General features: G+C 41.0%; 1 protein-coding gene and 1 long non-coding RNA gene across 4 annotated transcripts in view; one reads left to right on the forward strand and one right to left on the reverse strand.

The window, feature by feature from the left end:
• SLC35F1 (solute carrier family 35 member F1) overlaps window positions 1–26,644 on the forward strand; it is a 470,792-nt gene that overhangs the window by 350,457 nt on the left and 93,691 nt on the right. For both annotated transcript variants that reach the window (XM_058735097.1, XM_058735096.1), the window contains exons 4-6: window positions 12,096–12,255; window positions 19,353–19,509; window positions 21,856–21,908. In XM_058735097.1, the coding sequence (XP_058591080.1) occupies window positions 12,096–12,255; window positions 19,353–19,509; window positions 21,856–21,908 (370 nt within the window). The remainder of the gene's footprint in view (window positions 1–12,095; window positions 12,256–19,352; window positions 19,510–21,855; window positions 21,909–26,644) is intronic.
• The window catches only part of LOC131514764 (uncharacterized), a 54,038-nt gene that overhangs the window by 3,614 nt on the left and 23,780 nt on the right, over window positions 1–26,644 (reverse strand). Inside the window, exons 2-3 of one of the 2 annotated variants that reach the window (XR_009263259.1) lie at window positions 14,633–15,106; window positions 6,663–7,116 (exon numbers count right to left, since the gene is read on the reverse strand). This is a non-coding gene — a long non-coding RNA (uncharacterized LOC131514764). Of the gene's footprint in view, window positions 1–6,662; window positions 7,117–14,632; window positions 15,107–26,644 lie in introns of those variants that run through there. The other variant, XR_009263260.1, reaches the window with a different exon arrangement.

Consider the following 26,644-nt stretch of genomic DNA (forward strand, 5'->3'; position numbering starts at 1 on the left):
GAAGTAAAACAGTGCAAGGGAGAAAAAATTCCTTCCCTTATGGAAGGTAGTTGTGCTTTAGCATAATTAAGTACAATTTGATAATACAGAGATCAATGGGAGCCCCTGAAGGGGCACCTAATTTGGATTTAGGAAGCCAAAGAGGGCTTCCAGAAGGAAGTGTTGTCTCAACTGAGCTCTGAAAGGTAAGTCTGAGCAGGCCAGGCAAGAAGTAGTGAGACAGGTGGACATAGGAACTCCAACCAGAAGGAGCAGCGGGAAGGAACTATGAATCGAGAAGGACCATGACAGGAAGGAACTACAAATGCTTCTGCATGCAGTCTGAAGGGGGAATGGTCAAAGAAGAGAATGAAGGGGCAGCTGGTGACAGACCACAAAGGGACTTCTAAACCACATTATAAGTTACAAAGGGGGTTTGGCTTATTCCTGGGAGTTTCTAGAGTAGTAATGACATGACAAAATTTGTAGTTTAGAAAGTTTATTTGCATGGCCTGATAAGGAAGGGGCGGACAGGATAAGGCAAGGAAAGAGGTTCCAGAGAAATTTAGGTGGCTAAGAAGACAGAACTTGGTGACTTATTTGATGTGTGAGTGAGGAAAGGTCAATCCATGTTTTACTCACCCATGTGCTCACCAAATGTTTATCAAGCATGTATTATATATATCTTTATATGGCTCTAGACATATAGCATGAAGAAGATCATGTTTTTACCCTCATGAAGTTTCCCTTCCAAGTTACAGTTAGTTTTGAGTTTCTTTCTCTCCCATCAGAACATGAGGGAGTAAGATGTGCAAAGATATGAGGAAGAGAGTTCTAAGCAAAGGGACAGCATAAGGGTGAAGGCCCTGAGAATGGCATGTTCAAGACACATAAAGAGTGGATGAAGTTACTGGAAGCAAAAGATGACACTGAGGAAGGAGGTAGGAGCTAGATAGCATAAGGCTAGTATATATTATATTATATAAGGCTATTACATGAGATCAAGAAAAGCAGCTTGGATTTGTCCTAAGGAAAATCATTAAAATGTATAGAGCAGGGGATTGATACAACCTAATTGGAATTTTTAGATCACTGTGGCTCTGGCTGCTCATGGAGAGTTGACTGTATGGGGACAAGAGTGGTATTGTTTAGACAGTGAGGAGGCCGCTAACTGAAAGATGTGTTGACTTGAAGCCAGGCGCCAACTGGAGGTGGCTTGAGGTTGTCAGATACATTTATAAGATAAAGCCAATAGGATTTCCTGAGTATTTGTGTGGGGAAAGGTTGAAAGAAAAAGAAAAGTCAGGCATGATTCCTTAGTTATTGGCCTGAGCCACTGGGGTGTGCCATGCGGTGAAATGAGGAAAACGGGAGAAGAGCAGATGTGGAGCAGAAAATGAAGGTTCTGCTTTGGCCACATAGGTTTGAGCTTCCTGTTAGACATCTAGGCAAACCTTGGTATAGGTGGCTGGGGATATGTATCTGGAGTCCAGGGGAGAGGTGAGAGCTGGGATTATTAATTTGGAATCATTTGCACATAGATGGTGCTGAAAGTTACGGTTTGATTACATCACCAATGGGATGAGTATAAATGGAGAAGAGAAAGAAACTGAAAGCCGAGCCCTGGGACATGCCAACACTCAGAGACTGGAGGGAAAATAGGCTAAGGAGAGGCAAGAGGAGAACTAAAAAGTATGTTAGACCCTGGAAGCAAGTCAAGGAAGTGTTTCAAGAGGGAAAGAGTGGCCCCTAGATATCAGGGTTCAGGTTTGAGACCTGAGCAACTAAGTCTCGAGTGGTCCCATTCACCAAGGAAAGAACATATGAAGAGGGACAGTTTGGAGACAAAGACATGAGTTATGTTTGAGCCATGCTGAGCTATAGGTATTTTTGGTACATCCACAGCAGATCAGCAGACTCTGGAGCTTAAGAGACGGGTCCAGATTTGAGATGTAGATTTGGAAGTTATCAGCATCAAGATGACTTTTAAAGCCATAGCAGACCTCCTTCATAACAGACATCACTCAGGGTTAGTGTGGACAGATGAGAAGGCACACTATGGCAAAGTCCTGAAAGCACAACATATGAGAAACAGGAGTCGATCTGGGAACCCATAGACCAGGAACTCATTAAGGAGTCTCAGAAAGATGAAGTGATGGCAGGGAGCTTGGCAGGTAAGGCCATCAGCAGGAGGAAGTGTCAGATGCTGCACTAAGCAAAGTATGTGCTAAAATGTCTGTGCAGGGTTCAAAAACAGGGAGTATATTTTTGAGAGATTTTGATGGTGCTTGGGGAACAGCACCCAGATTGCACTGAGTGGTTGAATGATGTTGAGGGAGATGGAAGCAGTGGCTGAATGCAACTGTTTGCAAGACGTTTGGCAGGGAAGGAAGTAAGAGGTGGGTGACAGCCAAAGACTGGCATATATAGAATGTGAAAAGGAGAGTGCCAAGGGCTGAGCCCTCAGACATGACAACTCTGAGGGACAAAAAGAACAAAATGAGTCCAGAAAAAAACTCAGAGGGGCCAGAGAGGCAGGAGAACAAAAAAAAAAAAAAAAAAAAGGACAGATAAAATCAAGAGAGGAGAGAATCCAGTGGGAGAATCATCAGTAATGCCAAATGCTGCAGAAGGTTTAGTCAAAAGTGGCTGTGACGTGTAGCTTTGGTGATCGTGGTGAAGAGAGGTGTCAGTATTGCTGCATCTTGAGGAATAAATGGAGCCAAGATACCAGAGGCAGTGGCTGTAGATGAATCTTTCAGGAAGTTGGCTGTGAAGATGGAAAAATAAATAGCTACAGAGCAACTGGGCCTCAAGGGTGAAATCAGCACAGATTTCAAAGCACTATATGGTAAAGGAGAATAGCCAACAGAGAAGAAGGATCAAGAGAGACGTGGGATAGGTGCTGGAAGGAAGGTTCTGTGAGGAGCAGGAGGTCCTGTTCCAAAGAACAGAGGACAGAAGGTTCAGGGCCAGGCAAGTTCTAGAGTACCACTGGCTGTGAACCTCAAGAAAGAAATGCGTGTCCCTTGGCATCTGTCCGCTTGGACAGAGATGTCGAATGTTTTGTTCACTGTGGTATCTCAAGCATCTGTAGCAATGCTGAACATGCAGTGGGCATTCAATAAACATCTGTTGAATCAATAAATAAGTGACGAGTAGAAGGTGAAGAAAATCTGATTCTGTCTTTTTTTTTTAATAAAGCCTGGAATAGATGAATTAAACCTAGAAATAGAGTCCAAAAAGTATAAGATGTTCTCCTGTAGCTTTTGAAATTGTTTCTCCCTGCTGTTTTAAGGCTGAGAGGAATCAAAAGTAATGCAAAATTAATGTAGAATTAATATTTTATCAGAAAACTTTCATTTCCTTCAAAATGTGCTTTGAAATGTGTGCTTTCTGTAGCATTGTTGTTAATGTTCTTATGTTCAATGAATTTGATAAATAAGAAATACGAGTTAGTAGTACTCGGCTGATTTAAGGCAACCACTTCTCCAAAAACACCCAAGATAGTCACACAGTATCAAAGACCCATCACTAAAACCAAACTATCCTAACTCCTTTTTTTCCTTTGACAAAAATGTTGGATATGTAAAGAAAAAAAAAAAAACATTCTAATAGGTCTGTGATCGTCTTCCTGGGAAGAGGTATCATATCACAGAGCAGATGTTGATGAGTAGATGTTTCAGCAAAATATAACCATGCTTTATGCTGTAATGATTGGCAAAGCAGCAGTTTCCGCTCTGATGGTACAATTCTAATTTTCGTACACTTTGTCTTGTAACCTGCACTTTATTTAACATAAAAGATGCAGGCAACCAGCGATTATTTTTTCAATACCCTTACAGTCTGCTCACTCTCCCAGAGTGCTCTCACAGGTAGAAAGAGCACACGAGCCTGCTAGATTGAGTTGAGAGTGACCCAGCCTAGACCAATGTTGTTATAACTGGATCCTATATAGTCTCTACCCCACCTGGACCTTGACTGCTTACACTTACTTTGTACAAGAAGGGCGGCAGACCTGGGATCACCTCTGGCTTTGACACTTACCACTGTGTGACCTAAAGTAAGTTACCTGTTATCTTTAATACTCTGTTTTATCATCTGTAAAGTGGAAGGAGCAAGAGCCTAGCATTCTGCCTGTTGTATGGTAGACATTCAGTAAGTGTGAATTCCTTCTTTCTACTTCTAAAATCCAGTTTACTGATAATCCGAGCTTGTTCTTAAACCTGATGAAAGTGCCAGTGATGCTCACCCAGAAGGAATTTGTCTTCTGGGACAGCTCTTCAGTCACCTGAGGCAAATTTCTTTGCAGCCGAGCTGGACAGTATGTGTCTCCTAATTATCTGTCTTCCAGTGGTCACCTAGATTTCAAGGTACTTGCCCCAGATTTTCAATGCATGATAGTGTCTTTTTTTTCCTTTCATTCTTTTTTTATTTTGAGAGTTGAAGCCCAAAAAGCTAAGTGAATATATTTTAACAACTAGGAAGTTCTGATGGGCTGGCATAAGAAGACAAAAAATTCACACGTTTAAATCCTTACCAGAAGACGCAAGAAAAAGTATGGTGAAAATCTTTTTTTTTAAGTTCTAGAAATAGGACATTTCCTGGAAAATGGCTGTCATACAGTCAGCACAATGACACATTTTATTAGTCAGGCTCTCTTGGGCAACATGATGGAAGCATGACTCCATCCACCATGAATATTTTAAGACAATAAAATCAAAACATTAAGTCCTAAGGTATAGGGTTGGTGGGGGTGGAGGTGTCAGGAAAAGAATAACTCTGAGAGGGAAAAAAATCTGGAGAGGTAGAGGGAGTGCGAGTGTCTACCAGAAAAGTCTGTTCCTGATGAAAGATATTCCAATTGGATTTTCTAATGCCTCTAGGATGGGTACATGTCCAGGCCCCTGAATTACAATGGTTCTTGATTGCATGTGAATGTACATTTCCCAAATTATATTCCACTCTCTTCAGCTGGACTGTCTGCCAGAGAAGGACTTTTGTTGTGTCTGTGATACTGAAGATTGTCTTTTTTTAAGATCCTTCCCTGTTAATGCTTCAGTTTTACTCACCGGAGATGAATTTATAATACATATCACTTTTAGCAACTCGGGAGAATTGCCAATTAGAAGCAGAGGAAGGGAAAGTAGGGAAATGTTCTTTTTCCTGGAATCACCTACTAGTTGCCTCAGGTTTAGCCTCTGACAGCTGGGCCGTGTGAGGGGAGCTTTTTCCCTGTGAATAGCCGGAGGGGAGCGCTAATGAGGAGCCGAAGGCCGGCAGAGGAGTCTGTTTTTGGCAGACAATTAGAAAAGAGGGATGAGATCACCTCCTCATTATGCTCTACTGGAATGGGAGCAGTTGGGTAGCGGTTTTTTGTTTTGTTTTAATTTTTTTACAAACCATCTGCTTCCCTTGAAAAAGACTGATCTGACTCTTGTAGATTTTTTACACTCTCATAGCATGTGTTGTTGTATATATTTTGAAAGCAGTATATGCTCAAGAGAGGAAATTTGGAAACCACAGAGAATTTGGGTGATGGGTTGTGATGATTCAGTTATCTTATCCAAGATGACCATTGTTAATGTCTTATTCTTATAGATTCTGCTTTTCTCCTTCCAGAGATTTAAAGATTTTATGACTGATAATATGATATGTAGATCTTTAATCAAGAAATGAACTTTTACATGAATGTATATGTATATGTATATGTATAATCAGCAAAACCAAACATGGTATTGAAGGAAGGTAGAGGGACTCCTGTTTTCCCCATGAAACCACCCAAGCCAAGGGGGATATCCATTCCCTTCCAAACATTGAGAGAATGGAAGATAACTCTCCTTTTTCTCCATTCCTTCTTCCTTCACCCCAAAGAGGAAATAGCTAATTCAAAATCCAATAGGGGATTTTACCACTTGGTGGGGTTATTATGCCTTAATAGGAAAGGAAAAGGAGGAAAAAACTGTCATCCAAGTATTTCATTTCTGTCTGCTTTCTGGATTGGTAAGGACTGTCCCTTGCTAGAAGGACCCCCGAGACAGGGTCCATGGCTTGATGGCCATTTCCTCCAGTATATCTGCCTAAGAAAGATTAGCTAAGTTAAAATTGAGCACATTTTTCTGGACTCGGTCTAATAAAACTGAATTTCTTCATCAGCCAGTAGGAAACATCTTGTCTAGTTGTTTCATTAGCAGTAACAACTGCATAAAGGTGAGAGAGAACTAGAGAGAGAGAGAGAGAGAGAGAGGATGCAGCAATCCAAGTATAGGTACATGATTGGCAGGCTACTATGATGTCATATCACAAGTGAGGTTGTTGGACTTTGCATGGTTCTGAGATATATCAAGGGGAGGATTTATATTCTTTTCATTATTTAATCACCTTGCATTGATCTTGAGAGTCGTGTAACACAGTTACATTTAACCATCACAACCTTATAATTCCGTGCTGGTGATTACGTAGTACATTTCTGTGTAAGTCAGAGATGTATTATCACGATCATCCAAGTACCAGTCGGCCTCAACTAGTCCAGTTATGTAGTGGCTCCGAGTCCTACCACTTAAATTTACTCACAAAGACATTATAGAGACATAGACACACATCAACCAAATATACTCACAGATACAGGCATCAGTACACATTGAGTAAAGTTGAAGGGGCAAAATTCATATTTTGTACAAGAAATAAATTTAATAACATCGGTGGAATGACAGGCGAGAAAATCGTGGGAGCAGTAGAATTAGAGACAGAGTAAGGCCAGAGAAAGTTCAGTAGGTTTCATTCAGCGAACATTATTCAGCATCTACTAAATCCCAGGTTCTGAGTGAGATAGATGGTGGAGGAAAATACGGTAAGAGAGGAGTGACCATGTTGGAGGAGGGGAGGGACTTATGAGTGAACATGAAAACCAGATGGAGTGTATCTGAATCCAGATCAAGGTGGTCTGGGGAATGCTGGCAAATGGAGTTAGCACAGAAAGGAAGAGAAAAGCTTGAGTGGGTATTGGTAAGATGAGGGGATTGGGATGTACGTGTGTGTGTGTGTGTGTGTGTGTGTGTGTGTGTGTTTAAGAAAGAGCATAACTAAATGCGATTGAAGACTGCAGAGGAAGATCCAGTGGTAAGAGATTGGCTGAAGCTAAAAAAGACAGGGAGGGAGAGAGAGGAGCAAAAAGTTAAATGAAGCTGCGATTCTCCAAATTACTTAAAAAAAAAAAAAAGTAATGTTATTTAATGTTGACTTCCGTTATCCTAAAGCACCACCAATACAGACCTCTTTTATTATTAAATAACTTTTGGAAGCTGCACTTGAACTCTGTGGAGACTAGAAGTCCAGGGACTAGTATTTTAGCTTCAAGTCTGGCACTAACTTGCTTTATTATTGGAGGCTCAGTGTCCTTACTCATAAAATAGGTATAATCGTAACTCCCTTAAAGTGCTGTTTTAGAGATAAAGTAAAAATAATGTGTTTTGCAAACTGTAAGTATAAACTTAATACAACCTACTCTAAATGTTATTAGAAGCTACCAAGTTCACATAATAATCCTGGAGCCATCACCTTGGCTTCAGAGAATGTGCCCTGGCCATTAAGCATGGTGTGCCTCAGTGCCACCATCAATAAAATCAGGTCATTTGGTATTGGACACCTCTCTGGCAGATATCACCTAAAGACTAGTGACATGGAAGAATTAATTTAAATCTTTAGGAGAAAAAAGAGGTAAATCTAAGGTTGTAATGAGCACTTTTCTTTCCAACGTATTCTTAATTTTTTTGAGACTTTTCAGAGCATAGGAAGAATGCAATCTTGCCATTTGCAATGACACAGAAGGAGCTAGAAAATATAGTGCTAAGTGAAAGAGGTCAATCGGACAAATACAAATACCATATGATTTCACTCATACGTGAAATTTAAGAAATGAAACAAATGAGCAAAGGGGAAACGAGAGAGAGAGAAGGGAGAGGCCAACCCGGAAGCAGACTTAACTATAGAGAACAAACTGATGATGACCAAAGGGGAGGGGGCTGCAGGATGGGTTAAATAGGTGATGGGGATTAAGGAGTGCACCTGTTGTGGTGAGCACCAGGTGTTGTAAGGAAGTGTTCAATCACTATATTGTATACCTGAATCTAACATTACACTATACCTTAACTAACTGGAATTTCAATAAAAACTTTAAAAAAAATAAACAGAAAAGGGGGAAAAGATAATTACGAAATAGTATTCATTTGTTCATTTTTTTGGTGTTGATATTTTATCATTTCTTTTTGGATATAGAAATGTATGCAAAGAAAGTAAATCTACTAAAGGTTCATGACAGAATCGGAAGGGTTTTTGTCTTTTTTAACAGTCCCCATCTCTAGCAGTGAGGATCTATTATCATGCTTCTCTCTTTTATTACTCCAACAACCACTTCGCTGAGGAGTTAAGCTACCCAAAAACTATTGGAAAATGATTTTGTCAGTATGGTTCATGCTATATGACCACAGGGGAAAGGCTGGAGCCAAAAATCACTGCAAAGTAATAGCCTGTTTACTAATAGAAGCTCCCAAATGTTTATTTGTTTCTGTAGTTACACACACAGTGATAAGACCTCTACCTGTAACAATTTGTGTCATTGACCTTTATTAAAATATTGTTTTGTGGGGGCACCTGGGTGGCTCAGTTGGTTAAGTGGCTGACTTTGGCTTCAGGTCATGATCTCACGGTTTGTGAGTTCAAGCCCCGTGTCGGGCTCTGTGCTGACAGCTCAGAGCCTGGAACCTGTTTCAGATTCTGAGTCTCCCTCTCTCTCTGCCTCTCCCCTGCTCATGATCTGTGTGTCTCTCTCAAAAATAAATAAACCTTAAAAAAAAAGTTTTTAAATACTGTTTAAAAAAAAAAAGACAGAACTCTCACTGGTACCAATAGTTTGAGTGGTCGACCTTGAGCACATCACTTCATCTCTTGAAACCTCTGAGTCTTCAGCTTTTAAATAAAAGGGGTGGAGGGGTCAAGATGATTCTAAACTGAGGGGCACTTGTAAATGTGCATGAGCATTTTTTTAGTGGCCAGTGCGCAGTGATACTAAATGCCCTGCAGAGAGCAAGGGACAATCCTACAAAATATGCTGCCCCACCCAAAATGCTAGCAGCAGCCTGAATTATCCCTAATGTCCCTTCTGACAGTCAGTGATAACAAGTGTCTGTCCATTCATTAATTCATTCAGCCACCCATTGTTGATCCCTACTGTATGCTGGGCACTAAACTTCCCTAGATGAATGTTCTAGAAGCCCTGGCTTCAATTGTACCTTTCGTTATCTTTTCCCCTTCCTTTTAAATGTCTTCTCCATGCATAGGACCATGTGACATGTACAAATAAGGATTTTTCAACTAAATCTGTTGAGGCAATACCCCAGGACTTATGTACTGTGGGGTTTCTAATGACATTGAGAACCAAAAAGGCTCACTCAGTCCTCCCCAAAGACTGAATGATGGTCTGGTTTGCCTTTAATAATTCACGAAGGAAGGGGCGCCTGGGTGGCTCTGTTGGTTAAGCACCTGATTCTTGATTTTGACTCAGGTCATGAACTCACGGTTTGTGAGTTCGAGCCCTGCATCAGGCTCTGCACTGACATTGCAGAGACTGCTTGGGATTCACTGTCTCCCTCTCCCTCTCCCTCTTTCCTGCTCATTCTCTATCTTTCTCACTCAAAATAAGTAAATAAACATTAAAAAATTTTTTAAATAGTAATTCAGGAATAGAGGTCTTCAGCTCCACTAACCAAGGGCTTCCAGCTAGACAGTGAAATCCAAATTATAGAGTATGTAGCTAAATATTTCAACTGTCGATTCAATCATTTCTAATTTTTAAAACAAAACACCAACTGTTTTACACCCAGTGAACAGTTTTCACTGGCAAACTCAAATGTCCTAATATACTTAAATGGCATTTGAGGCCAGTTGTACTAAACTGCCTCAGAGCATTTTACCATATCAAGTAGGATCATTAACTTGCTAATTAACTGTGCATTGAGCAACTCCAGCTGTAGTGCAATCCTATCAGCCGCCACCCTGATGCAGAGTTCCTCCGGGAGTGCGGTGACCTCTAGACTCAGCCCCCAGCCATGGCATCCACGTGGCCCTCCATCACCTTATCTCACAGCACCCCCAGGGACAGCTTACAATTCTGATTGCTTTTGTTGCAAAGGAAACTGCTGCACAGAGAAGCTTGAGGGTCTGCCAGACCGCAAAATCTTTTGGGATAGAATGGATTCTGAGTGCTGGCTGCTTTACAGAGCCAAAAAGTCATGCCGATGGTCAGGGATGCTTTGCAAACACGCAAAGATTTTTCATCCTTTCATGAGTTTTGGGTATTATTGATCATTAAAAATACCGTATGCACTTGTGCAGTCATTATCATTGGATACTTCTCATGAACACAGCAGGGTCTGACTAATGAGAATGCAGTCCTGCTTTCATAGACCTCTGGACACGTGGGGAAGTTAGACATTGTGCCAGTAATTCTGTGCTCATTAAGTATTATTGCAATTGACACTATAAAGGAAAAGTACAGGATATAAGGAAAGCTTCGATGGTCCTGACCTAGCCTGGGGACCCGAGACGCTCTCTTGAGAAGGCAGTATGTAAGTGCAGGCCTGAAGGGCAATGAAGCGGGAGTTCGGGAATTGAGTGGGACATTCCAGATGGAGGAGAATGCATGATTGAAGACCCTAAGCAGGAAGGAGGGGCTTATTCTGAGTAAGAAAGGATACAAGCTTAGTCCAGGTGGCAAAAATGGGAGAGGGTGGCATGAATGGATTTGAGAGATGTTTAGAAGATGGAATTGACAGAACTTGGTGGCCAACAGGATGCAGGCGGTTAGAGTGGAGGCGTATAGGGATCACTGCCCTGTGTCTGACTGCTGGGTGGTAGAGTTACTTGTCTAGGATTCTAGCAGAGGAGCAGTACCCGGCAGTGGGCCAGAATCACCAATTTCTCGTTCAGTCCTTTCCTTCCAAGCTTGGAGTGTGAAGTCCTATGAGATACAGTTTGTCTAGTGGAGACCCTGCCTCACATGGGTTAGCCAAAGGTCACTGTATCTTACCAGAGTGTAGGAGAAACAACCCGTTCCGTGGAGCCAAGAGCACGTGTTGGGAAGTACGGTGATAGACCAGCGTTGACGCCCTTGTAGCTCAACAAAATGTTTTCTCGTGTATTATGTCAGAGCTTCACAGGGATCTTTGGGGGAAGTCAGTGGATTATTGTCTTCATTATACTGGCAGGACACTGAGGCTTCCTGAGCTTGTGATTTGCCTACGGTCACACTACTGTAAGTAAGGATCTGGGACTCAAACTGAAATCTCCTGACTCCGGGCACAAGGGTCTTCTCATTGCACCACATTAACTTGCTGCAAGATTGGGGCCAGCTCTCTACCAAGTCCTGAGGTTTCCATGTCACATGGAATCTCGTTATTAGCACAAAATACGTAAGAAATGAAATCAAAGATTTTTTTTCTCTACACTCTGTTTATCGTTCCCTCTCTCACTCTCTTCACTCTTCCCTCTCTCACTCTCTTTACTCTTTTTTTACTATGGTATTTTTTAAAGTCTTTGTAAACTTGAGAGTAATATTTGTATTTAGAACAAATTTACAAGTAGTGAGGAGATAGTTTTTGGGAGAAATTAAGTTCAACCGTTGTCTAAATTCTACTAATTTGTAAAACATGATAAGACCTCTGCCCCTTTACCTCCCATTCCCAGATTTACTCTTAAAATAGTGGAACAATCTAAAATGGCTCAGTGTCCTCTCCCTCAAGTAAGGGGTTCTGGTGGAGTCCAGGCGCTGAGGAAGGTGGGAGACAGAGCTGCCCTGACCCTGTAAGGGCAGGCAACTCTCCACCACCAACCTTTCTTATCCACAGGCCTTCTCCCCTTTCCATCCAAGCTTGGAGGATGTTTAAGTAAAGCTAGTTTGTGCTTGTTTCAGAGTCTGTTTTAACCGAAGCAGTTCTGGGTCTACACAGAAACCGAGGTTCAGGGGAAATAGCCTTTCTACAGGGCTAATTGATTTTTCTTTATTATGTGGAAAGCTTCCCCCTGAACCTCCTCTTGTTGTTTACCTCCCTCCTTCCCTATAGCTCTTGGACTGTTTTGTGATCCCGGTGGTGATTTTGCTCTCCTGGTTCTTCCTGCTGATCCGGTACAAGGCTGTGCATTTCCTCGGCATCTTTGTCTGCATCCTGGGAATGGGCTGCATGGCAGGAGCGGATGTGCTTGTGGGAAGGCATCAGGGAGCAGGTGAGTTTCTAGGTGTTCACCATGTTACATGCTTATGTGGGTAAGGCCAAAGCAAGACACAGAATGTTCATGGCGGGGTAGAAACTAGGAACCTGGTCTTCTCAGTGCCTGTGTCTTACCCATGTTTGTTCCTCGACACCTCGAACAATGACACATGGGAGGTGCTTAATCCATGTTTCTTGAGTGAATGAAGGAAGCAAAAATACAGATATTCTGCCCTTTTTACATGTATTCAGAAACATTCAGATGGTATTTAAAGTTGAGTCAGGACCTATATGGGGGATATTTTGCAGGCCATTGCTGGCTGGCCCAAACCAGCTGGTTAGAAATAGTGTCAGTGGGTCACTGGAGCCTTCCCCACACCTCACCCTCCAACTCTTTCTTTCTCATGTCAGAGAAAGACTGAGCTTTCAAACCATTGGGTGGAGGTTGATATATAAGTTAAGAGTGGATATTTGAAGTTTGAAGACTAGATTAGGAATTCTTCATATTTTTATGGGGGAGAGCTAAATTTAGTCTCATTGTGCATGGTTTTTTGTTTATTTGTTTGGGGTGAGGGAGGATTTGTGGTTATCAATCACAGCTTATAGACCTGCAAGGTAAAGCTTCAAGATTTACTCATCAAATTGCTATGAATCTGATGGGGATCCCTGATCCAGGATGGTTTCCAGAGAACCCTTTTTAAAGCATTGCAGTTCTTTAAAATGTACAAAAATTCTTATGCTACATAAAGTTTTAGGGGACATGAAAAATAACCTCCTTTTTTAACATCAAGAATGGGATAGAAAGTATTTAGGTTTCTATAATTCTTGGAATTGCCCTGTCTTCTAGGGAATTAATTGATAGTCAAAATTGGGGCATTTCTTGTAATGAGACTAGATTGTAGGAAGTACCTGAAATAAATACAGTTTATGTTTTTAAGTTGCACTATAGTACATTACAGCTGAAACAGACCTTGTTTGGCAGCTTTATATATGACACACAAGAACACCAAGGTACAGGGAAGCCAAGTGAGTTCCCAAGGTCACAGAGCTGAGAGAGCAGGGTCTAGGACCCCAGGCTCTTCACCTCTGGGACAGGCTTCCTTTCTTTTTCCACATCTCTGGGAGCTACAGATACAACACAGAGCAAAAGAGAGACAGCCTTGGCCCTCACAAACATAATCAATCCCATCTCAACAGGTAAGCTAAAAATATGTATACCAGCTTTTCCCAGAATCTCTTCTATGAAACACTGGTTCCATGGGATATCAATAGATCTTTTATGAAAGGACCAGTTTTATGCTCTATAACCATCATGATCCTGATATGAATAATCTCTTTGAACCAATCAGAGTATGTTTGTCAGAAACAACGTGGTTAGTTGTTCCAAAGTCATAATTTAATTTCATTTTCTCAGCTTTACTTGTAGGATGTAAACATAGACTAAGCAGAAGCATGTACCCTTATTTATCAAAATTCTGCTTTGCTGAACCTTAGCCATTGGCCCCCAGCCATCATCTTGCATTTCCTAGTCAAGAAAGACAATTGCCCTAATAAATCTGGATGTTTAAGCCCAGAATGTTAAACTAAATTAAATTGATTTCACCAGAGGATATTCACTACTCCTGGGGGAAAAAAAAAAATGTTCTCTTGATTCCAGATGAGGTGTTAGGAAAGGAGTAATAGTATTAAAGAAAAGAAAGTAAGTCCATTTAAGGTCTTTCAAAAGTAGGCATTTTTTTATTATTTAAAAAAAAATTAAGTTATTTATTTATTTTGAAAGAGACAGAGACAGCATGAGTAGGGGAGGGGCAGAGAGAGGGAGAGAGAGAATCCCAAGTAGGCTCCATGCTGCCAGTGCAGAGCCCAATGTGGGGCTCGAACTCACAAACCTGTGAGATCATGACTCGAACTGAAACCAAGAGTCTGGTGCTTAACTGATTGAACCATCCAGGTGCCCCAAAAGTAGTGATTTTTAAAACAGTGCAGAGTAACTCAAACACACTAGAGTGGGTTTCATCTGTAGAAGACTTACAGCACCGTCCTTTTTGTGACATATGAAGTGCTCATGTTAACAGAATTAAGATTTATCATCTCGGAGTACCTTCTCTGCTGAAGTAATGGTGCCCAAGTAGATGATATGATGTTCTAAGGGCAGCCCAAATATAGGATCCAAGGGTTTATTTTACAAAATAAATTAGGCAGCAATGTAAGCCACCATATAGAATATTTTGAAAGAAGAAAAAGACACACTAGTTTGAAGGACAATATAATCTTAAAATTGGTGTGCATCATTATGCAAAGTATCCCATTTGTTTTCACCTTTGTGGTAGAATTGATTCAATGTTATTACTTAGCCAGGGACAAAACTTTACCAGAATACTTGAGTCACTCACCAAAACTTCAATCCGGCCTTCAACGCAATATAAATTGCCATCACTCTATCGAGAGCTTTTCATAGGAAAAGAGAATGTCTGTCTCAATCCTTTTTGTATTGCCGAAGCCGTGGTTCACCGTAGCTTGGGATTTTGAAAATTCTTTCCTCAAGCACAATGATAATGGCCTGTTCAAAGTTACCTTGACTTCACTTCATTATAATTAAAATAATTGTTCGAAACCCCTTGTTAGACTGTTTCTTCATCAGCTACCCAGGAATCCCTCATTTTGATTTAAGCCTTGCTGAAGGAATCTTCTCAGATGGCAGCAGGCTCTCCAGATGTGAACTGTAACTGTCAGGGCACACAATGATGTGCCAGGAACCGTGCTTCTCAGGAAGCTTTGCCGGCAAGTTTGCCCACGGCAGACGGAAGTGGAGAGAAGGTATCCCCAGTCCGTGGCATTGGAGGCTCGGCCTTGCGGCCGGCAGTGTGCTGCACAAAGTGGGAAGGGAAGGTTAGAAAGTCTTAAGATTAAGATAAAACCCAATTAAAGTAGCTCCCTTTTACAAAATATATGTCTTGCTCTTCAAAATATCATCTTTCTACCATAATACATTTATTGCATCTTTTAGTTCATTTATTAAAGATGTTAGATACATATAACAACATTTTGTTTTCTTATTATTAGCCCGAATTTTAGAGTGATTTCAAGGAAGAGAAAATATTTTCTTTTTTTTTAATTTTTTTTTTTTAACGTTTATTTATTTTTGACACAGAGAGACAGAGCATGAATGGGGGAGAGCCAGAGAGAGAGGGAGACACAGAATCGGAAGCAGGCTCCAGGCTCCGAGCTGTCAGCACAGAGCTTGACGCTGGGTTCGAACTTACGGACCGCGAGATCATGACCTGAGCTGAAGTCAGCTGCTTAACCGACTGAGCCACCCAGGCACCCCGAGAAAATATTTTCAAGGAGCTCGCTAATTAAACACAATCAAGGGACAGTGACAATTTTTTTGGTGCCAGCCACTTTCCCATGCATTATCTCATTTAATCCTCCTAACTGTGCAAAGAAAGCTTTCTTATTCTTCCTTTTGCAGCTGAAGAAATCAAGGCTAAGGGAGATCAGAAGCGTGTGCACACCAATAGTAAATGGTGCGGCCTAGATGTGAATTCTAGCCAGTATCCTTTCTGCTACACCACTTAATACTTATTTTTCTATCCTTGTGACCCTTATAAGAAATATATAGCTGTTCTATTATAGTTAATTGCGATAAATGACGGTCCCAGATTCCCCAGAATGAAAGGGTTTCCTGAGATGAAGGAATTTGGTGTGAAAACCAAGAGAGTCCCAGGAAAACAAGGCAGTTGATCACATTTACAACTCAAAAATATTCAGTGGGATGGGTTCATTTTCATAAATCACATTAATAGTCTTTCAACACTCCAGAATAGTGTAATTCACCATTTATTTTTTGAAATAATGGTAAGTAGTAGTCTTAAGTCATCTTCCCTATTCCTCTTCCACTGCCACACAGATGCAAATGTCCCCCCAAACAACGCTTAAACAAAAATCTAATAAGGAAGACCAATTCTTGCAAAGCAATTATGACTGTGTTGATTAGAATCAAGAAGCGATCCAAAATGAGAAATGGCCAATCCATAGAGACAGGTGCTTTTCAAAGAGAATGACTGATTCTTTTCAGTCACCATTTAGTGAACTGTTAGTCAGTGCCCAATGATATACGAAGCAATTCATTTTCTTTAAGTTATTTTATGTACATTACTTTGCTGTAATCTCAAACTAACCTCATTCTGAAATAAGGAAACTGATGTGCTGAAAGATTCTATAGCTTGTCCAGTACAAAACATTATCACTGAGCATGGTTTCATACATACATAAATGACAGATTTTCTAGGTATTATTTCCCCATGAACATTGTACAAAAATTGATTCCACTGCATCAGGTATCTATTGCACTGAAAATGCATAAAACATGGAGTAATATGATCTCTAGGGAACGAGATACAAATTGTAGATATAAACTATTAGTCCTAGAACTTTCTTATACTTACATCAAACACTTCATTATATAATATAGTTGAATAAAATCGTGCCCTGGTTAATTTAGTTATATTTAACCAGCCAAATTATCATACATGCTATATGTATATGCATCCATTTTCAAAGGTTTGAAAACTGATAAATACACTTACAAGTGAAATTTTAATAAATAACATTTACATTTTCATTTTTTTAAAAAAAAATTTTTTTTCAACGTTTTTTACTTATTTTTGGGACAGAGAGAGACAGAGCATGAACGGGGGAGGGACAGAGAGAGAGGGAGACACAGAATCGGAAACAGGCTCCAGGCTCCGAGCCATCAGCCCAGAGCCCGACGCACACGGACCGCGAGATCGTGACCTGGCTGAAGTCGGACGCTTAACCGACTGCGCCACCCAGGTGCCCCAACATTTACATTTTTAGAAAGCACTTCTGAACTTGCACTTACATAAAACTGTATTATTCTTAACAGTAATCATCATGCCCTGGTGAAAATTCAAAGTACTGGGGAATAGATTTCATATGGTCAAAGGCCAGGTAACAGAATAGGCCCAAACTGTACAAACGTAGAGTTTAAAAAAGATTAGTGAGACTATTCAGTAATGCAGCATGGCCTCTTTTTAGGACTTATAAAAGATAAACTGATGTTCTGCTAATTTGTATTAAAATATTTCATTATAACTTAGCTTTCCTGAATCCATTCATATAATTTCACTAACCGAAAATTCTGTTTAAGCAGCACTTCTTTACTTCACTAATACAACAATAATTGATATTCATAATAATGACCCCCATGTCATCACAAGATTCTGAAATGGCTCCTGAGTAAAAAGTGACTGAATTATATTCATTATAACCTTACAATTTTAGTAATGGATACTTTTTTATTTTATGGGTTATTCCTCAAATGAACTGCTTAAAATTAAAAGCTTTGTCATTATTTTCTACTCGACACATGAAAAAGATGAATCAGGTTGCTGAAGATGACCTTCTCTGTCAAAGCAACCTTAATGCCCCCGTGAGATGCACCCAAGGACCTCTCTGGAGCTTTGGTTGTTCATTGACACCTCTTTGCGCTCTTGGCTCATCTGTTCTCCATGAATCAGGGAGGGCACCCCACCCTCACAGATCCAGATTCTCAGCCCATTCCCTGGAGGGTGATGCCAGCAAGGTCTCCTGCCTTTCAGGGTCTCTCCTCCTCTCCTTCCAATCCTTACCAGGAGTGGGAAATTTGCTTTCAAAAGAGTGACACCTTTAAAGTACAGTTGCCCCTTGGACAGCAGACTTTTGAAATACACGGGTCTGCTTATACAAGGATTTTTTTCAAAAAATGCAGTACATTTAACATTTTATTTTCTCTAGCCTACTTTATTGTGAGAATATAGTATATAATACATATACAAAATATGTGTTGTTTGTATTATTGGTAAGATTTCTGGTCAACAGTAGGCTATTAGTAGTTTAAGTCTTTGGGGAGTCAAAATTTATATGCAGAGTTTTGCATTGTATTTATATCAAAATTATATGCATATATATCTGCATATATATATCAAAATTTATATGCAGAGTATATGCATTGGAGGTCAGCACTGCTAACCCCCTGCATTGTTCAAGGGTCAGCTGTAAATATAGAATCTCCCAAGGTGACCCCAGGGGCAGGAAGGAGGAGGTCTTTCCCCAAGCCCAGCCCAGATTCTTTTATGTGAAGTCATTTCCTAGAGAATGCTCAGTGCTCCCAGCTGAACACAGAGAATCTGGTTCTCCAGTTTTAGATTGTTCCAGCTAATCTGGGAGTCCAGAGCTACTCTAAGGTGAGCCCCTTCCCTAGAATCATGCTGGAGACAGCACCCTTCTCCTCCAGCATTTCTTGTGCCCCCGAGCAACATACTTGCCAAGCTCCCATGTACGGACCTGTACAGGACAGAGCTGGAGACTACTTGGGTACAAGCCCACATAGGCTGCTAACTTCCACTCTCCCTCCCTGGCTTCATACTTCCTAGAGTGGAATTTGCTTCATTATAGGAAAGAGCTGGGTAAGGCATTTATTAAAAATTGGACCAACCCAAACCAACCCAAATTGAGTTTCATGAAAAAAAAATTAATGTAAGAATGAATCACATGTATTTTCATTCTTACATTACTTACTTTAGGGGAGTTGCAAATTTCAACCCATGATCCCTTTCACTCTCATTTTCTAAGCAAGTACACATTTTGCCCATGGTCAAAATAAAGAGTCTGAAGTACTTCTATTATAGCTTCCCTCCCTGGATAGCAAAGAGTGGAGATTCAGACTGATTCTGTTTGTTCTACACCACGTTCGCCAAACTGTTAGAAAGCACCCTGCAGCAAATATAACATGTGCACATATTAGCATATATTCCTAGACATATATCTAGTCAGAAGACATGGGGCTTTGTAGAGACACTGCAATCTAGAAGCAGCTGGTCCCTTTTTTTAGGTTAGGGAAGACTTCTGGTTGGGCAGACATAGGCAACCTGTTAATAACAGAACATATCTGCAGCACAGATAAACAAACTTTACTAAATCATAATTGGCAAGTTACCGGACTTCGATAAAAACATCAGAATGGAGTAGACAAAGGAAGCTCAATGTGCTGGTGCCAGATTCTCATGAAGAAAATGTTAATGAAGCTGTGTTTGTGGTTTTGGTTCCTAGGGGAAAATAAGCTGGTAGGGGATCTTCTGGTCCTAGGAGGGGCCACACTGTACGGTATTTCTAACGTCTGGGAAGAATACATCATCCGAACCCTGAGCCGAGTGGAATTTCTGGGAATGATTGGACTCTTCGGGGCATTTTTCAGTGGAATTCAATTGTGAGTAAAAATCATGAGTAATTCAGATAGTAGATACCCTTAGGGCTTATTCTAATTCTTTTCATTAGGGTATGGTTGGTCACTTTATTTTATAAAAATCCAGACTGGAAACCTTTCACTAACCTCCTACATGAAATCTGAAAATTCAGTGTCTTTCTTAGTGAACTTCTTGAAAACTAAAGAAGTTTGTTGTCAGTTATTAGAAAAACGATTAGTGGACTTTGTACAGAATTTACAAGAAAACATTAGAAGTACATTGATTTCTCCAAACCAGCTAGTGGGTTTTTACATAAAGAAATAGAATAAGTGTAAATGCCATGATATGATGTACTTCCAAAAAGGACATCTGTTTACTAGTGACTATAAAACATACAGTATAGGGGCACCTGGGTGGCTCAGTCGGTTAAGCGTCCAACTTTGGCTCAGGTCATGATGTCGTGGTTGGTAAGTTCGAGGCCCGCATTGGGCTGTGTGCTGACAGCTCAGAGCCTGGAGCCTGCTTCGGATTCTGTGTCTCACTCTCTCTTTGCCCCTCCCCTGCTCACGCTCTGTGTCTCTCTGTCTCAAAAATAAATAAAACATTAAAAAAAATTTTTTAATAAAAAAAACATACAGTAGAAGTTTGCCCTTTCATAAATGTTTTCTTTTATTGCCTGTGGATTTACCTGAATGAACCATATTTCAAATTCATCTCTTAGGAATTTAGTGTTTCTACTTTCCTTAAACAGATAAAGATATAACACAAACATTCACTAAGCATCAAAAAGTCCAAAACATCAATTTTGCAATAATCCTTCATTGGAGCATATAAGTCATCCCTGACTAGTGCCTCAGAATTGTGAGAATAAGGGTCAAACAAAGTGTAATTTTCCATCAATAAGGACTATATGTTTTAGTTTCATGTAAGGGGTAAAGAATGATATGGAACAGCCTCCAGTGTAATTTCACCAAATCGCTTCCTATGAGGCAAGTGCTTTGTAATTGTATTGATTCAGTATCAAATTATTTATGGAAAATATTTTGGCATCACCTTGACCATGGTTTGCAAATAAGCTATTTCCAAGGATCCTCCAAGTTTTGGTATGCTGAGATACAGGAGGAAACCTCCATAGCAAACAAGGCACTGAGGTGAGGAGAGTCTCCAAAAACGATTTATTTTTGATTCATTTTGAAGGTGAGATGGCATTTTAAAGCTCCTAAATTTGGTCCTTCAGCTTTGTGAGAGGAAAAGAAATTGCCTAGTTCAACTATTCATAACCAGCACTTTGTAGATCGATGACTCATTTTATGGATTATTATTCTCGAAGCCAAAAAATATAATCAGACACCTAACACTCATTTGCTTCAGTTATAGTCCATTCGCGCTAACTGAGCCCCTTTGGGCCACTGCTGCCAAAATAACAGAAGTGGCATAGGGGAGTGTTTGGCAAATGGAGTAAACTGAGGGCACGCTGAAACCAACGTAATGCTGCTGGTGGAATGATGCCAGCTTCACCTCCTGGTCCTCTTCGAGAGCAGCGGTTCTCAAAGTGTGCTTCTCTGACCGGCAGCACCGGCACCGCATGAGAACTTGTCAGAAATGCACATCTCTGGGCCCCACCCAGACCTACTGAATCTGAATCTTGAGGGAAGGAGCATGAGCACCTGTTTCAGCATACTCCCCAGACAGCTTTTTTGTGCCTTTAAGTTTGAGAACCACTGCCTTGGAGAATCCTCATTCAGAAAACTGATTTTAAAAAATAATAATAATATAGCCGCAAGCACAATAAATTTCCATACCTCACCATTGACGTTTTAGAACATCTAAGCAAGAAGAAACCAAGGCTGCAGGCAATCTGGTGAAAAGGCCAGTGGAAGGCTAGAGCTCCGCCTTGCCCACTGCACACCCTCACCACTGGTGCTGGCCATACCTAGCAAGATCCTTCACGGGTAAACCTCAGGTTGCCAGATTAGACTTGCCTATCCCTGGCCCGAAGTTATTTTTATTTATTTATTTATTTATTTTTAATGTTTATTTATTTATGAGAGAGAGAGAGACAGAGCACAAGCAGGGGAGGGCAGAGAGGGATTGGGGGGGGGGGGGACACAGAATCTGAAGCAGGCCCCAGGCTCTGAACTGTCAGCACAGAGCCCGATGCGGGGCTTGAACTCACGAACCGTGAGATCGTGACATGAGCCGAAGTTGGACACTTAACCGACTGAGCCACCCAGGTGCCCCTACCCGAAATTATTTTTAAAATTCAGTTGGTTGTTTCATGACTTGTATAAATCTGGTAAATGAAAAAAAAAAAAAAGTAGGTTGCATTATAATCTTGCTCATCAGGTCCACTTTCTTTAAATCTGCAGAGCTATAATGGAGCACAAGGAGCTGTTAAAGGTGCCCTGGGACTGGCAAATAGGTAAGGGGTTTGCTCACCTAACACACTGTTTTTAGTAAACCCTGAGGGATATATTTGAAGAGTGATGTGGGCGGTAGTGGGGCATGAACCATGAAAGGATTTAAAATGCAGAGAACGAAAGAAAATGTTAAATCCCTTGTCATTTTAGGAATTCTTGTACACAGTAAGAGACTGAACCATATGATTCATAATGTTTCCTAATTGAGCTTCTGCCCATTATCATCGTCAAGATGCCATTAGTGTAGACACACAAGTATGTTATTAGGTTAAAGACCAACCAGAAAGAAAAAATGCCTGGAGTCAGTGGTGGGACATAAATGGTAGCAATTTTCTGTAGCCAAGAAACACAAAACTTATGTGATCATTAAAAAGTGGCACTTCAGCAAAGGGAAGAAAAATGAACAAAAAGGCATAAAAGAAAACAACGTAATGGGCATTTTGAGCCCATAAAAATCTTTTCAGAAGGGAGCATTTTGCACATAAGAAATGGTTAATTGATCTCCAAATGGACTTGGTGGAAAATCCCAGATAAGCTTCGAGCCCATTAATAGTCATCCAGGGCATCTCAGATTCCACCTGTTTCGAAAATCACTTTTCTCTAAAAATAATTTAGGACAAGGATTTAACATCCTAGGTGATTGCTATAATGATCACACAGCAAGCCCTAGAAGGGAATGACATTTAAAACCTTCTGCCTAGATAACCCTCCGTGTCTATACCAAGACTCGTGGGGTGCCGCAGTGAGCACAGAGCTTGGCTTACAGGGGTGCTTGGAAAATGTGTGCACTGTGGATAGAAAGGGGAGGGGAAGCCAGATTGCCCATGGAAGCTGGCTGCTTGAGCCACCTCCAGCTTATGAGAACTCTGATGAGATTGACAGCTTCAGTGGAACCCTGCTTCCACAAACAAGGACAAAGCCATAAGCTTCCCTGCACCACTTTACCTACCCCCGACCCAGAAGCGTCCAAGGCTGGCTTGCTACTGACATAATTCCCTCTAAAAGCACGCTGGAGCTACAGAATTATGCGTGACCCTCCCTGGGGGTTATAGCTAGTGACTTCAAGGGCTCACCAGCCCTTGTGTCTGTCACAGAATCCTGCCATTTATTTTATTTTTTTGAGTTTTGCTCTAGATTGCTACAGTTAAATGAAAATCAATAGAGGAGGGGGTGCAGGGAGGAGAGGAGGGGCAGGCAAGGAAACCAGCTGCAGGTTACAGATGCGTTTGCCTTTGTGACTCTCAGAGCCAGGAAGCAAGATGTGACCCATGCTTGGTAACACTTGCCACGCAGTGGTATAAATTAATTTTATATTAATAGTAACAGCAATAATAAAAAATAATTTGTCCCCTAATTATGTGGATGGCATGTGCATGTCCACTGAGGTTCTGTTATAATTCAGTGTTAGTTAAATGTGTCATCAAAAGGTAGTTTTATTCTTAACTCTCTTATTGCCATTAAAATGTCAATCCCCTGTAGTCCAAGATGATGAAAGACAGTATAAAAGGAATACATTATACAGCCATCAGTTTAATTCCTGATTGGAAATGAGGCTAAAATGGTCAAGAAAGAGAACCAAATATTCATCCTTTTCTTTCCAAAGCATTAATAACGTTGGGTTTGAGATGTTTTTTACATGAGGGCTACCTTAATCCTCATTTCCTCATCCTGACCAACTACAGGGTTTGGCTGGTTTAGCTCAGTTCTAGGCACATAAGGTTCGGTGTGTAAATGTTTACTAAATGAGTTAATGACAAGCAAGGGAGATGGGACCTGTTCCGCCATCTCTCATCTTTCAAAACATAGACAAGAAGGAAGTGGCGGGACAATGGCAAGAAGTGTAGGCTTCCATTGCTCTTTCTTTCTGGGGAACCAGGAGATGACATACCAACCACTGAAACTTGGGGACTGGAGAGGCAAGGAGACATCAGGCCAGGGGGTCAGGGTCCTCCCAGAGCATCCTTGCACTCCTTGGGAAGTTACCCAAGAGTGCCAAGCTCTGATCACTGCGTTTGGTGGAAAGCTCACAGCGTCTTATTAAAGAGACCGAAATCCAAGACCGTCTTCATTCCCCACCATCTATCAAAGCACTCCTCTTCCTCCCCCGTCTCCACATCAGCAATCTCCCTCTTGCCGTCTCTTGGGTACCTCATATGGTTGACGTTTTATCAAAGTAAAGACATGTTTTTTCTATGGAGCAAGTGGGATAATAAATGTATTTTATATTTTCTGCACTCAGAACATTTTTAAAAAACAGATTCTGTTATTTTCTTATAACACTTGCAAGATACAGAGAGTAATTCAAAGCAAGAAGACCACAGTTGTTGTTGTTTGTTTTATTTCTTTGTTTTACTCTACTCAACAGAAAGACTGGGTCTGGTTATGTAATCAGTAAATTCCAGTAAAATATACGACCTCACAGAGCTCAAATGTCCTGTGGAGCAGGTGTGTTCAAATCACCGTCAGAAATCTAATAAATGGCTTCAACATTCCCTTTATCCCATTTGCCATATTGTGTTAAAGGATGTGTGAACAAATACAAGATGATGTGAAAGTTGAACGTTAAAGGAAAGAAAAAGTGTGCTGTGGGTCAGCCAGCTCAAGTCTGTGGTGTGCAGGGGGCTTCTTCACTGCCCTTGTGGGTGATGCTTGTTTTGGTTTGGGTTTTGGTTTTCTTCTGGAGGCCAAAACAAAGATTTGACCTTTTCCTGAAGATGGAGTAATGGGACCACAGAGCAGGAAGGACTTTAAAGGTAATTAAGAGCGCACCCTTTTAACTGAGGTTGAGTCAGGGGCCTGGGGAGGTGAGGCCACTCGACAAGTCTCATGGCTGCCTGTGGGGGCTGGGGGTTGAGGGGTGGGTACTGATGTGCACTATTTGAGCAAGCCCTCCCTGCCTGATGCCCTTTCCAGACTTAGCCTGATGCATATGTTTTAAGAAGCCATCTTTAAGAATTAAAAATAATGTGTTAAAAATCTAGTATATTCAAAGGAAAGTGAATCAGAACATCAGGGGGGTAATGAGATAAAAGTATACAGCACATGCACACACATGCACACATGTGTATATCACATCTAAACATACCATATCTAACCATATATCAGGTACACCATGTATATATCATATATGTATTGTATATACATTGAGATGCTTATTAGAATCAGATAAGATGCTCCATCAAAGCCCTATTTTCTCTTCATAATAATTAAAGAATATAGATTACTGGTAGGTACTCAGAATTTAAAGTCAGACAGCATGTGTCCCAAGGCCAAGTTACCCTACCTCCGTATGCTGGTTTTTCCTATTTATTCACAGATCTGTCTGTTTCTTACCCTTACTCTGCTCTATAATGATTCATGCAAACTGTACTTTCCAGGCTGTATTATTAAGTGGTTTCCAACTAGATTTGGCCAACTGGAAGCAGTAGGAGACTGGAGGGTGGAAGGAAGGAAGGAAGAAACCAGGGGGTGTCTCCCTGTTTCTCGCTGTTTGGGGTCAGGTCTCCAGAAACGGCTGAGTGCCCTCTGTGATTATATCTTTGCTAGGTTTTCCTACCTTCTGACCCCTAGCAGCATAGCCTCCTCCCTGGATCTCTCCAACTCCAAGAGTGTGGATAACTTACTGTTATTGCTAACCTCCGGGGTGCCTCATCATCCCTATGTGCCCTATTACCCATTCAAGCACCTTTGTGACTTGTGTCCCCAATTAAATTTCCTTTATTGAACCAGTCGTATGGACTGTGTTTCTGAACTGATACATTCTGTTAGCCCATTTCCTTGCCTATATAAAGAGGGTTACAATAGGAATGGTGTTCTACAGTTGTAGATACTAATAATGTGTATAAAGTAGCACATAGAGGGGTGCCTGGGTGGCTCAGTCAGTTGAGCGGCTGACTTCGGCTCAGGTCATGATCTCACAGCCCGTGAGTTCGAGCCCCGCGTCGGGCTCTGTGCTGACAGCTCAGAGCCTGGAGCCTGTTTCGGATTCTGTGTCTCCCTCCCTCTGACCCTCCCCCATCCATGCTCTGTCTCTCTCTGTCTCAAAAATAAATAAACGTTAAAAAAAAAAAATTTTAAGTAGCATATAGCAAGCATGCAATCAGTATTGGCTGATAGCAGTATTCTAACTTCTTTAACTTAAATCTCTAATGCATGAGGACAAGAGCTACCAAATGCTGTCTTTTGTGAGAGAGGAAGTATTTCAAATAAGAAATAGTTATACATGTACCTTGTCTATAAATGTAGCTGTTGCAGCCGGTATGTAGCTGTCAATCAAAAGATTAATCAGTTCATTTTTTTTTTATCACATTGATTGATTGTTTGAAAACCCTGCATGGACAGCACGTTGGGTCTCCAGATGCACTGCTAGCACGTAATAACTAGCTAATGTCCATCTGAGAACAACACACCTGCATTCCGACCTTAATAATGTGTTCATTCGGCTGACTATGCTTTGCTCACAAAACAGGATGTTCGCACACGAAAACATTGGTTGACCTAGCTAAGTGGTTAACTGTGATGGTGTATATATTCCATTCCTGTATCCCTAAATTTAATTTATGCAGCTTTTAAAAATAGGTTTAGAATGTTTAAGCTTGAAGCGCCCTGACACAGCCTGATGAGTAGAGCAAAACTCTGCTATGTATGTATGTATGTATGTATGTATGTATGTGTTTTCCTACTTTCCGTGGCTCTGCCAGTTGTATGGCCCTCTCTTCTCTGAGCCTGCCAATTATAC

The sequence above is a fragment of the Neofelis nebulosa genome, chromosome 6, assembly GCF_028018385.1.
Source record: "Neofelis nebulosa isolate mNeoNeb1 chromosome 6, mNeoNeb1.pri, whole genome shotgun sequence".
In the NCBI taxonomy this organism is placed as follows: Eukaryota; Metazoa; Chordata; class Mammalia; order Carnivora; family Felidae; genus Neofelis; species Neofelis nebulosa.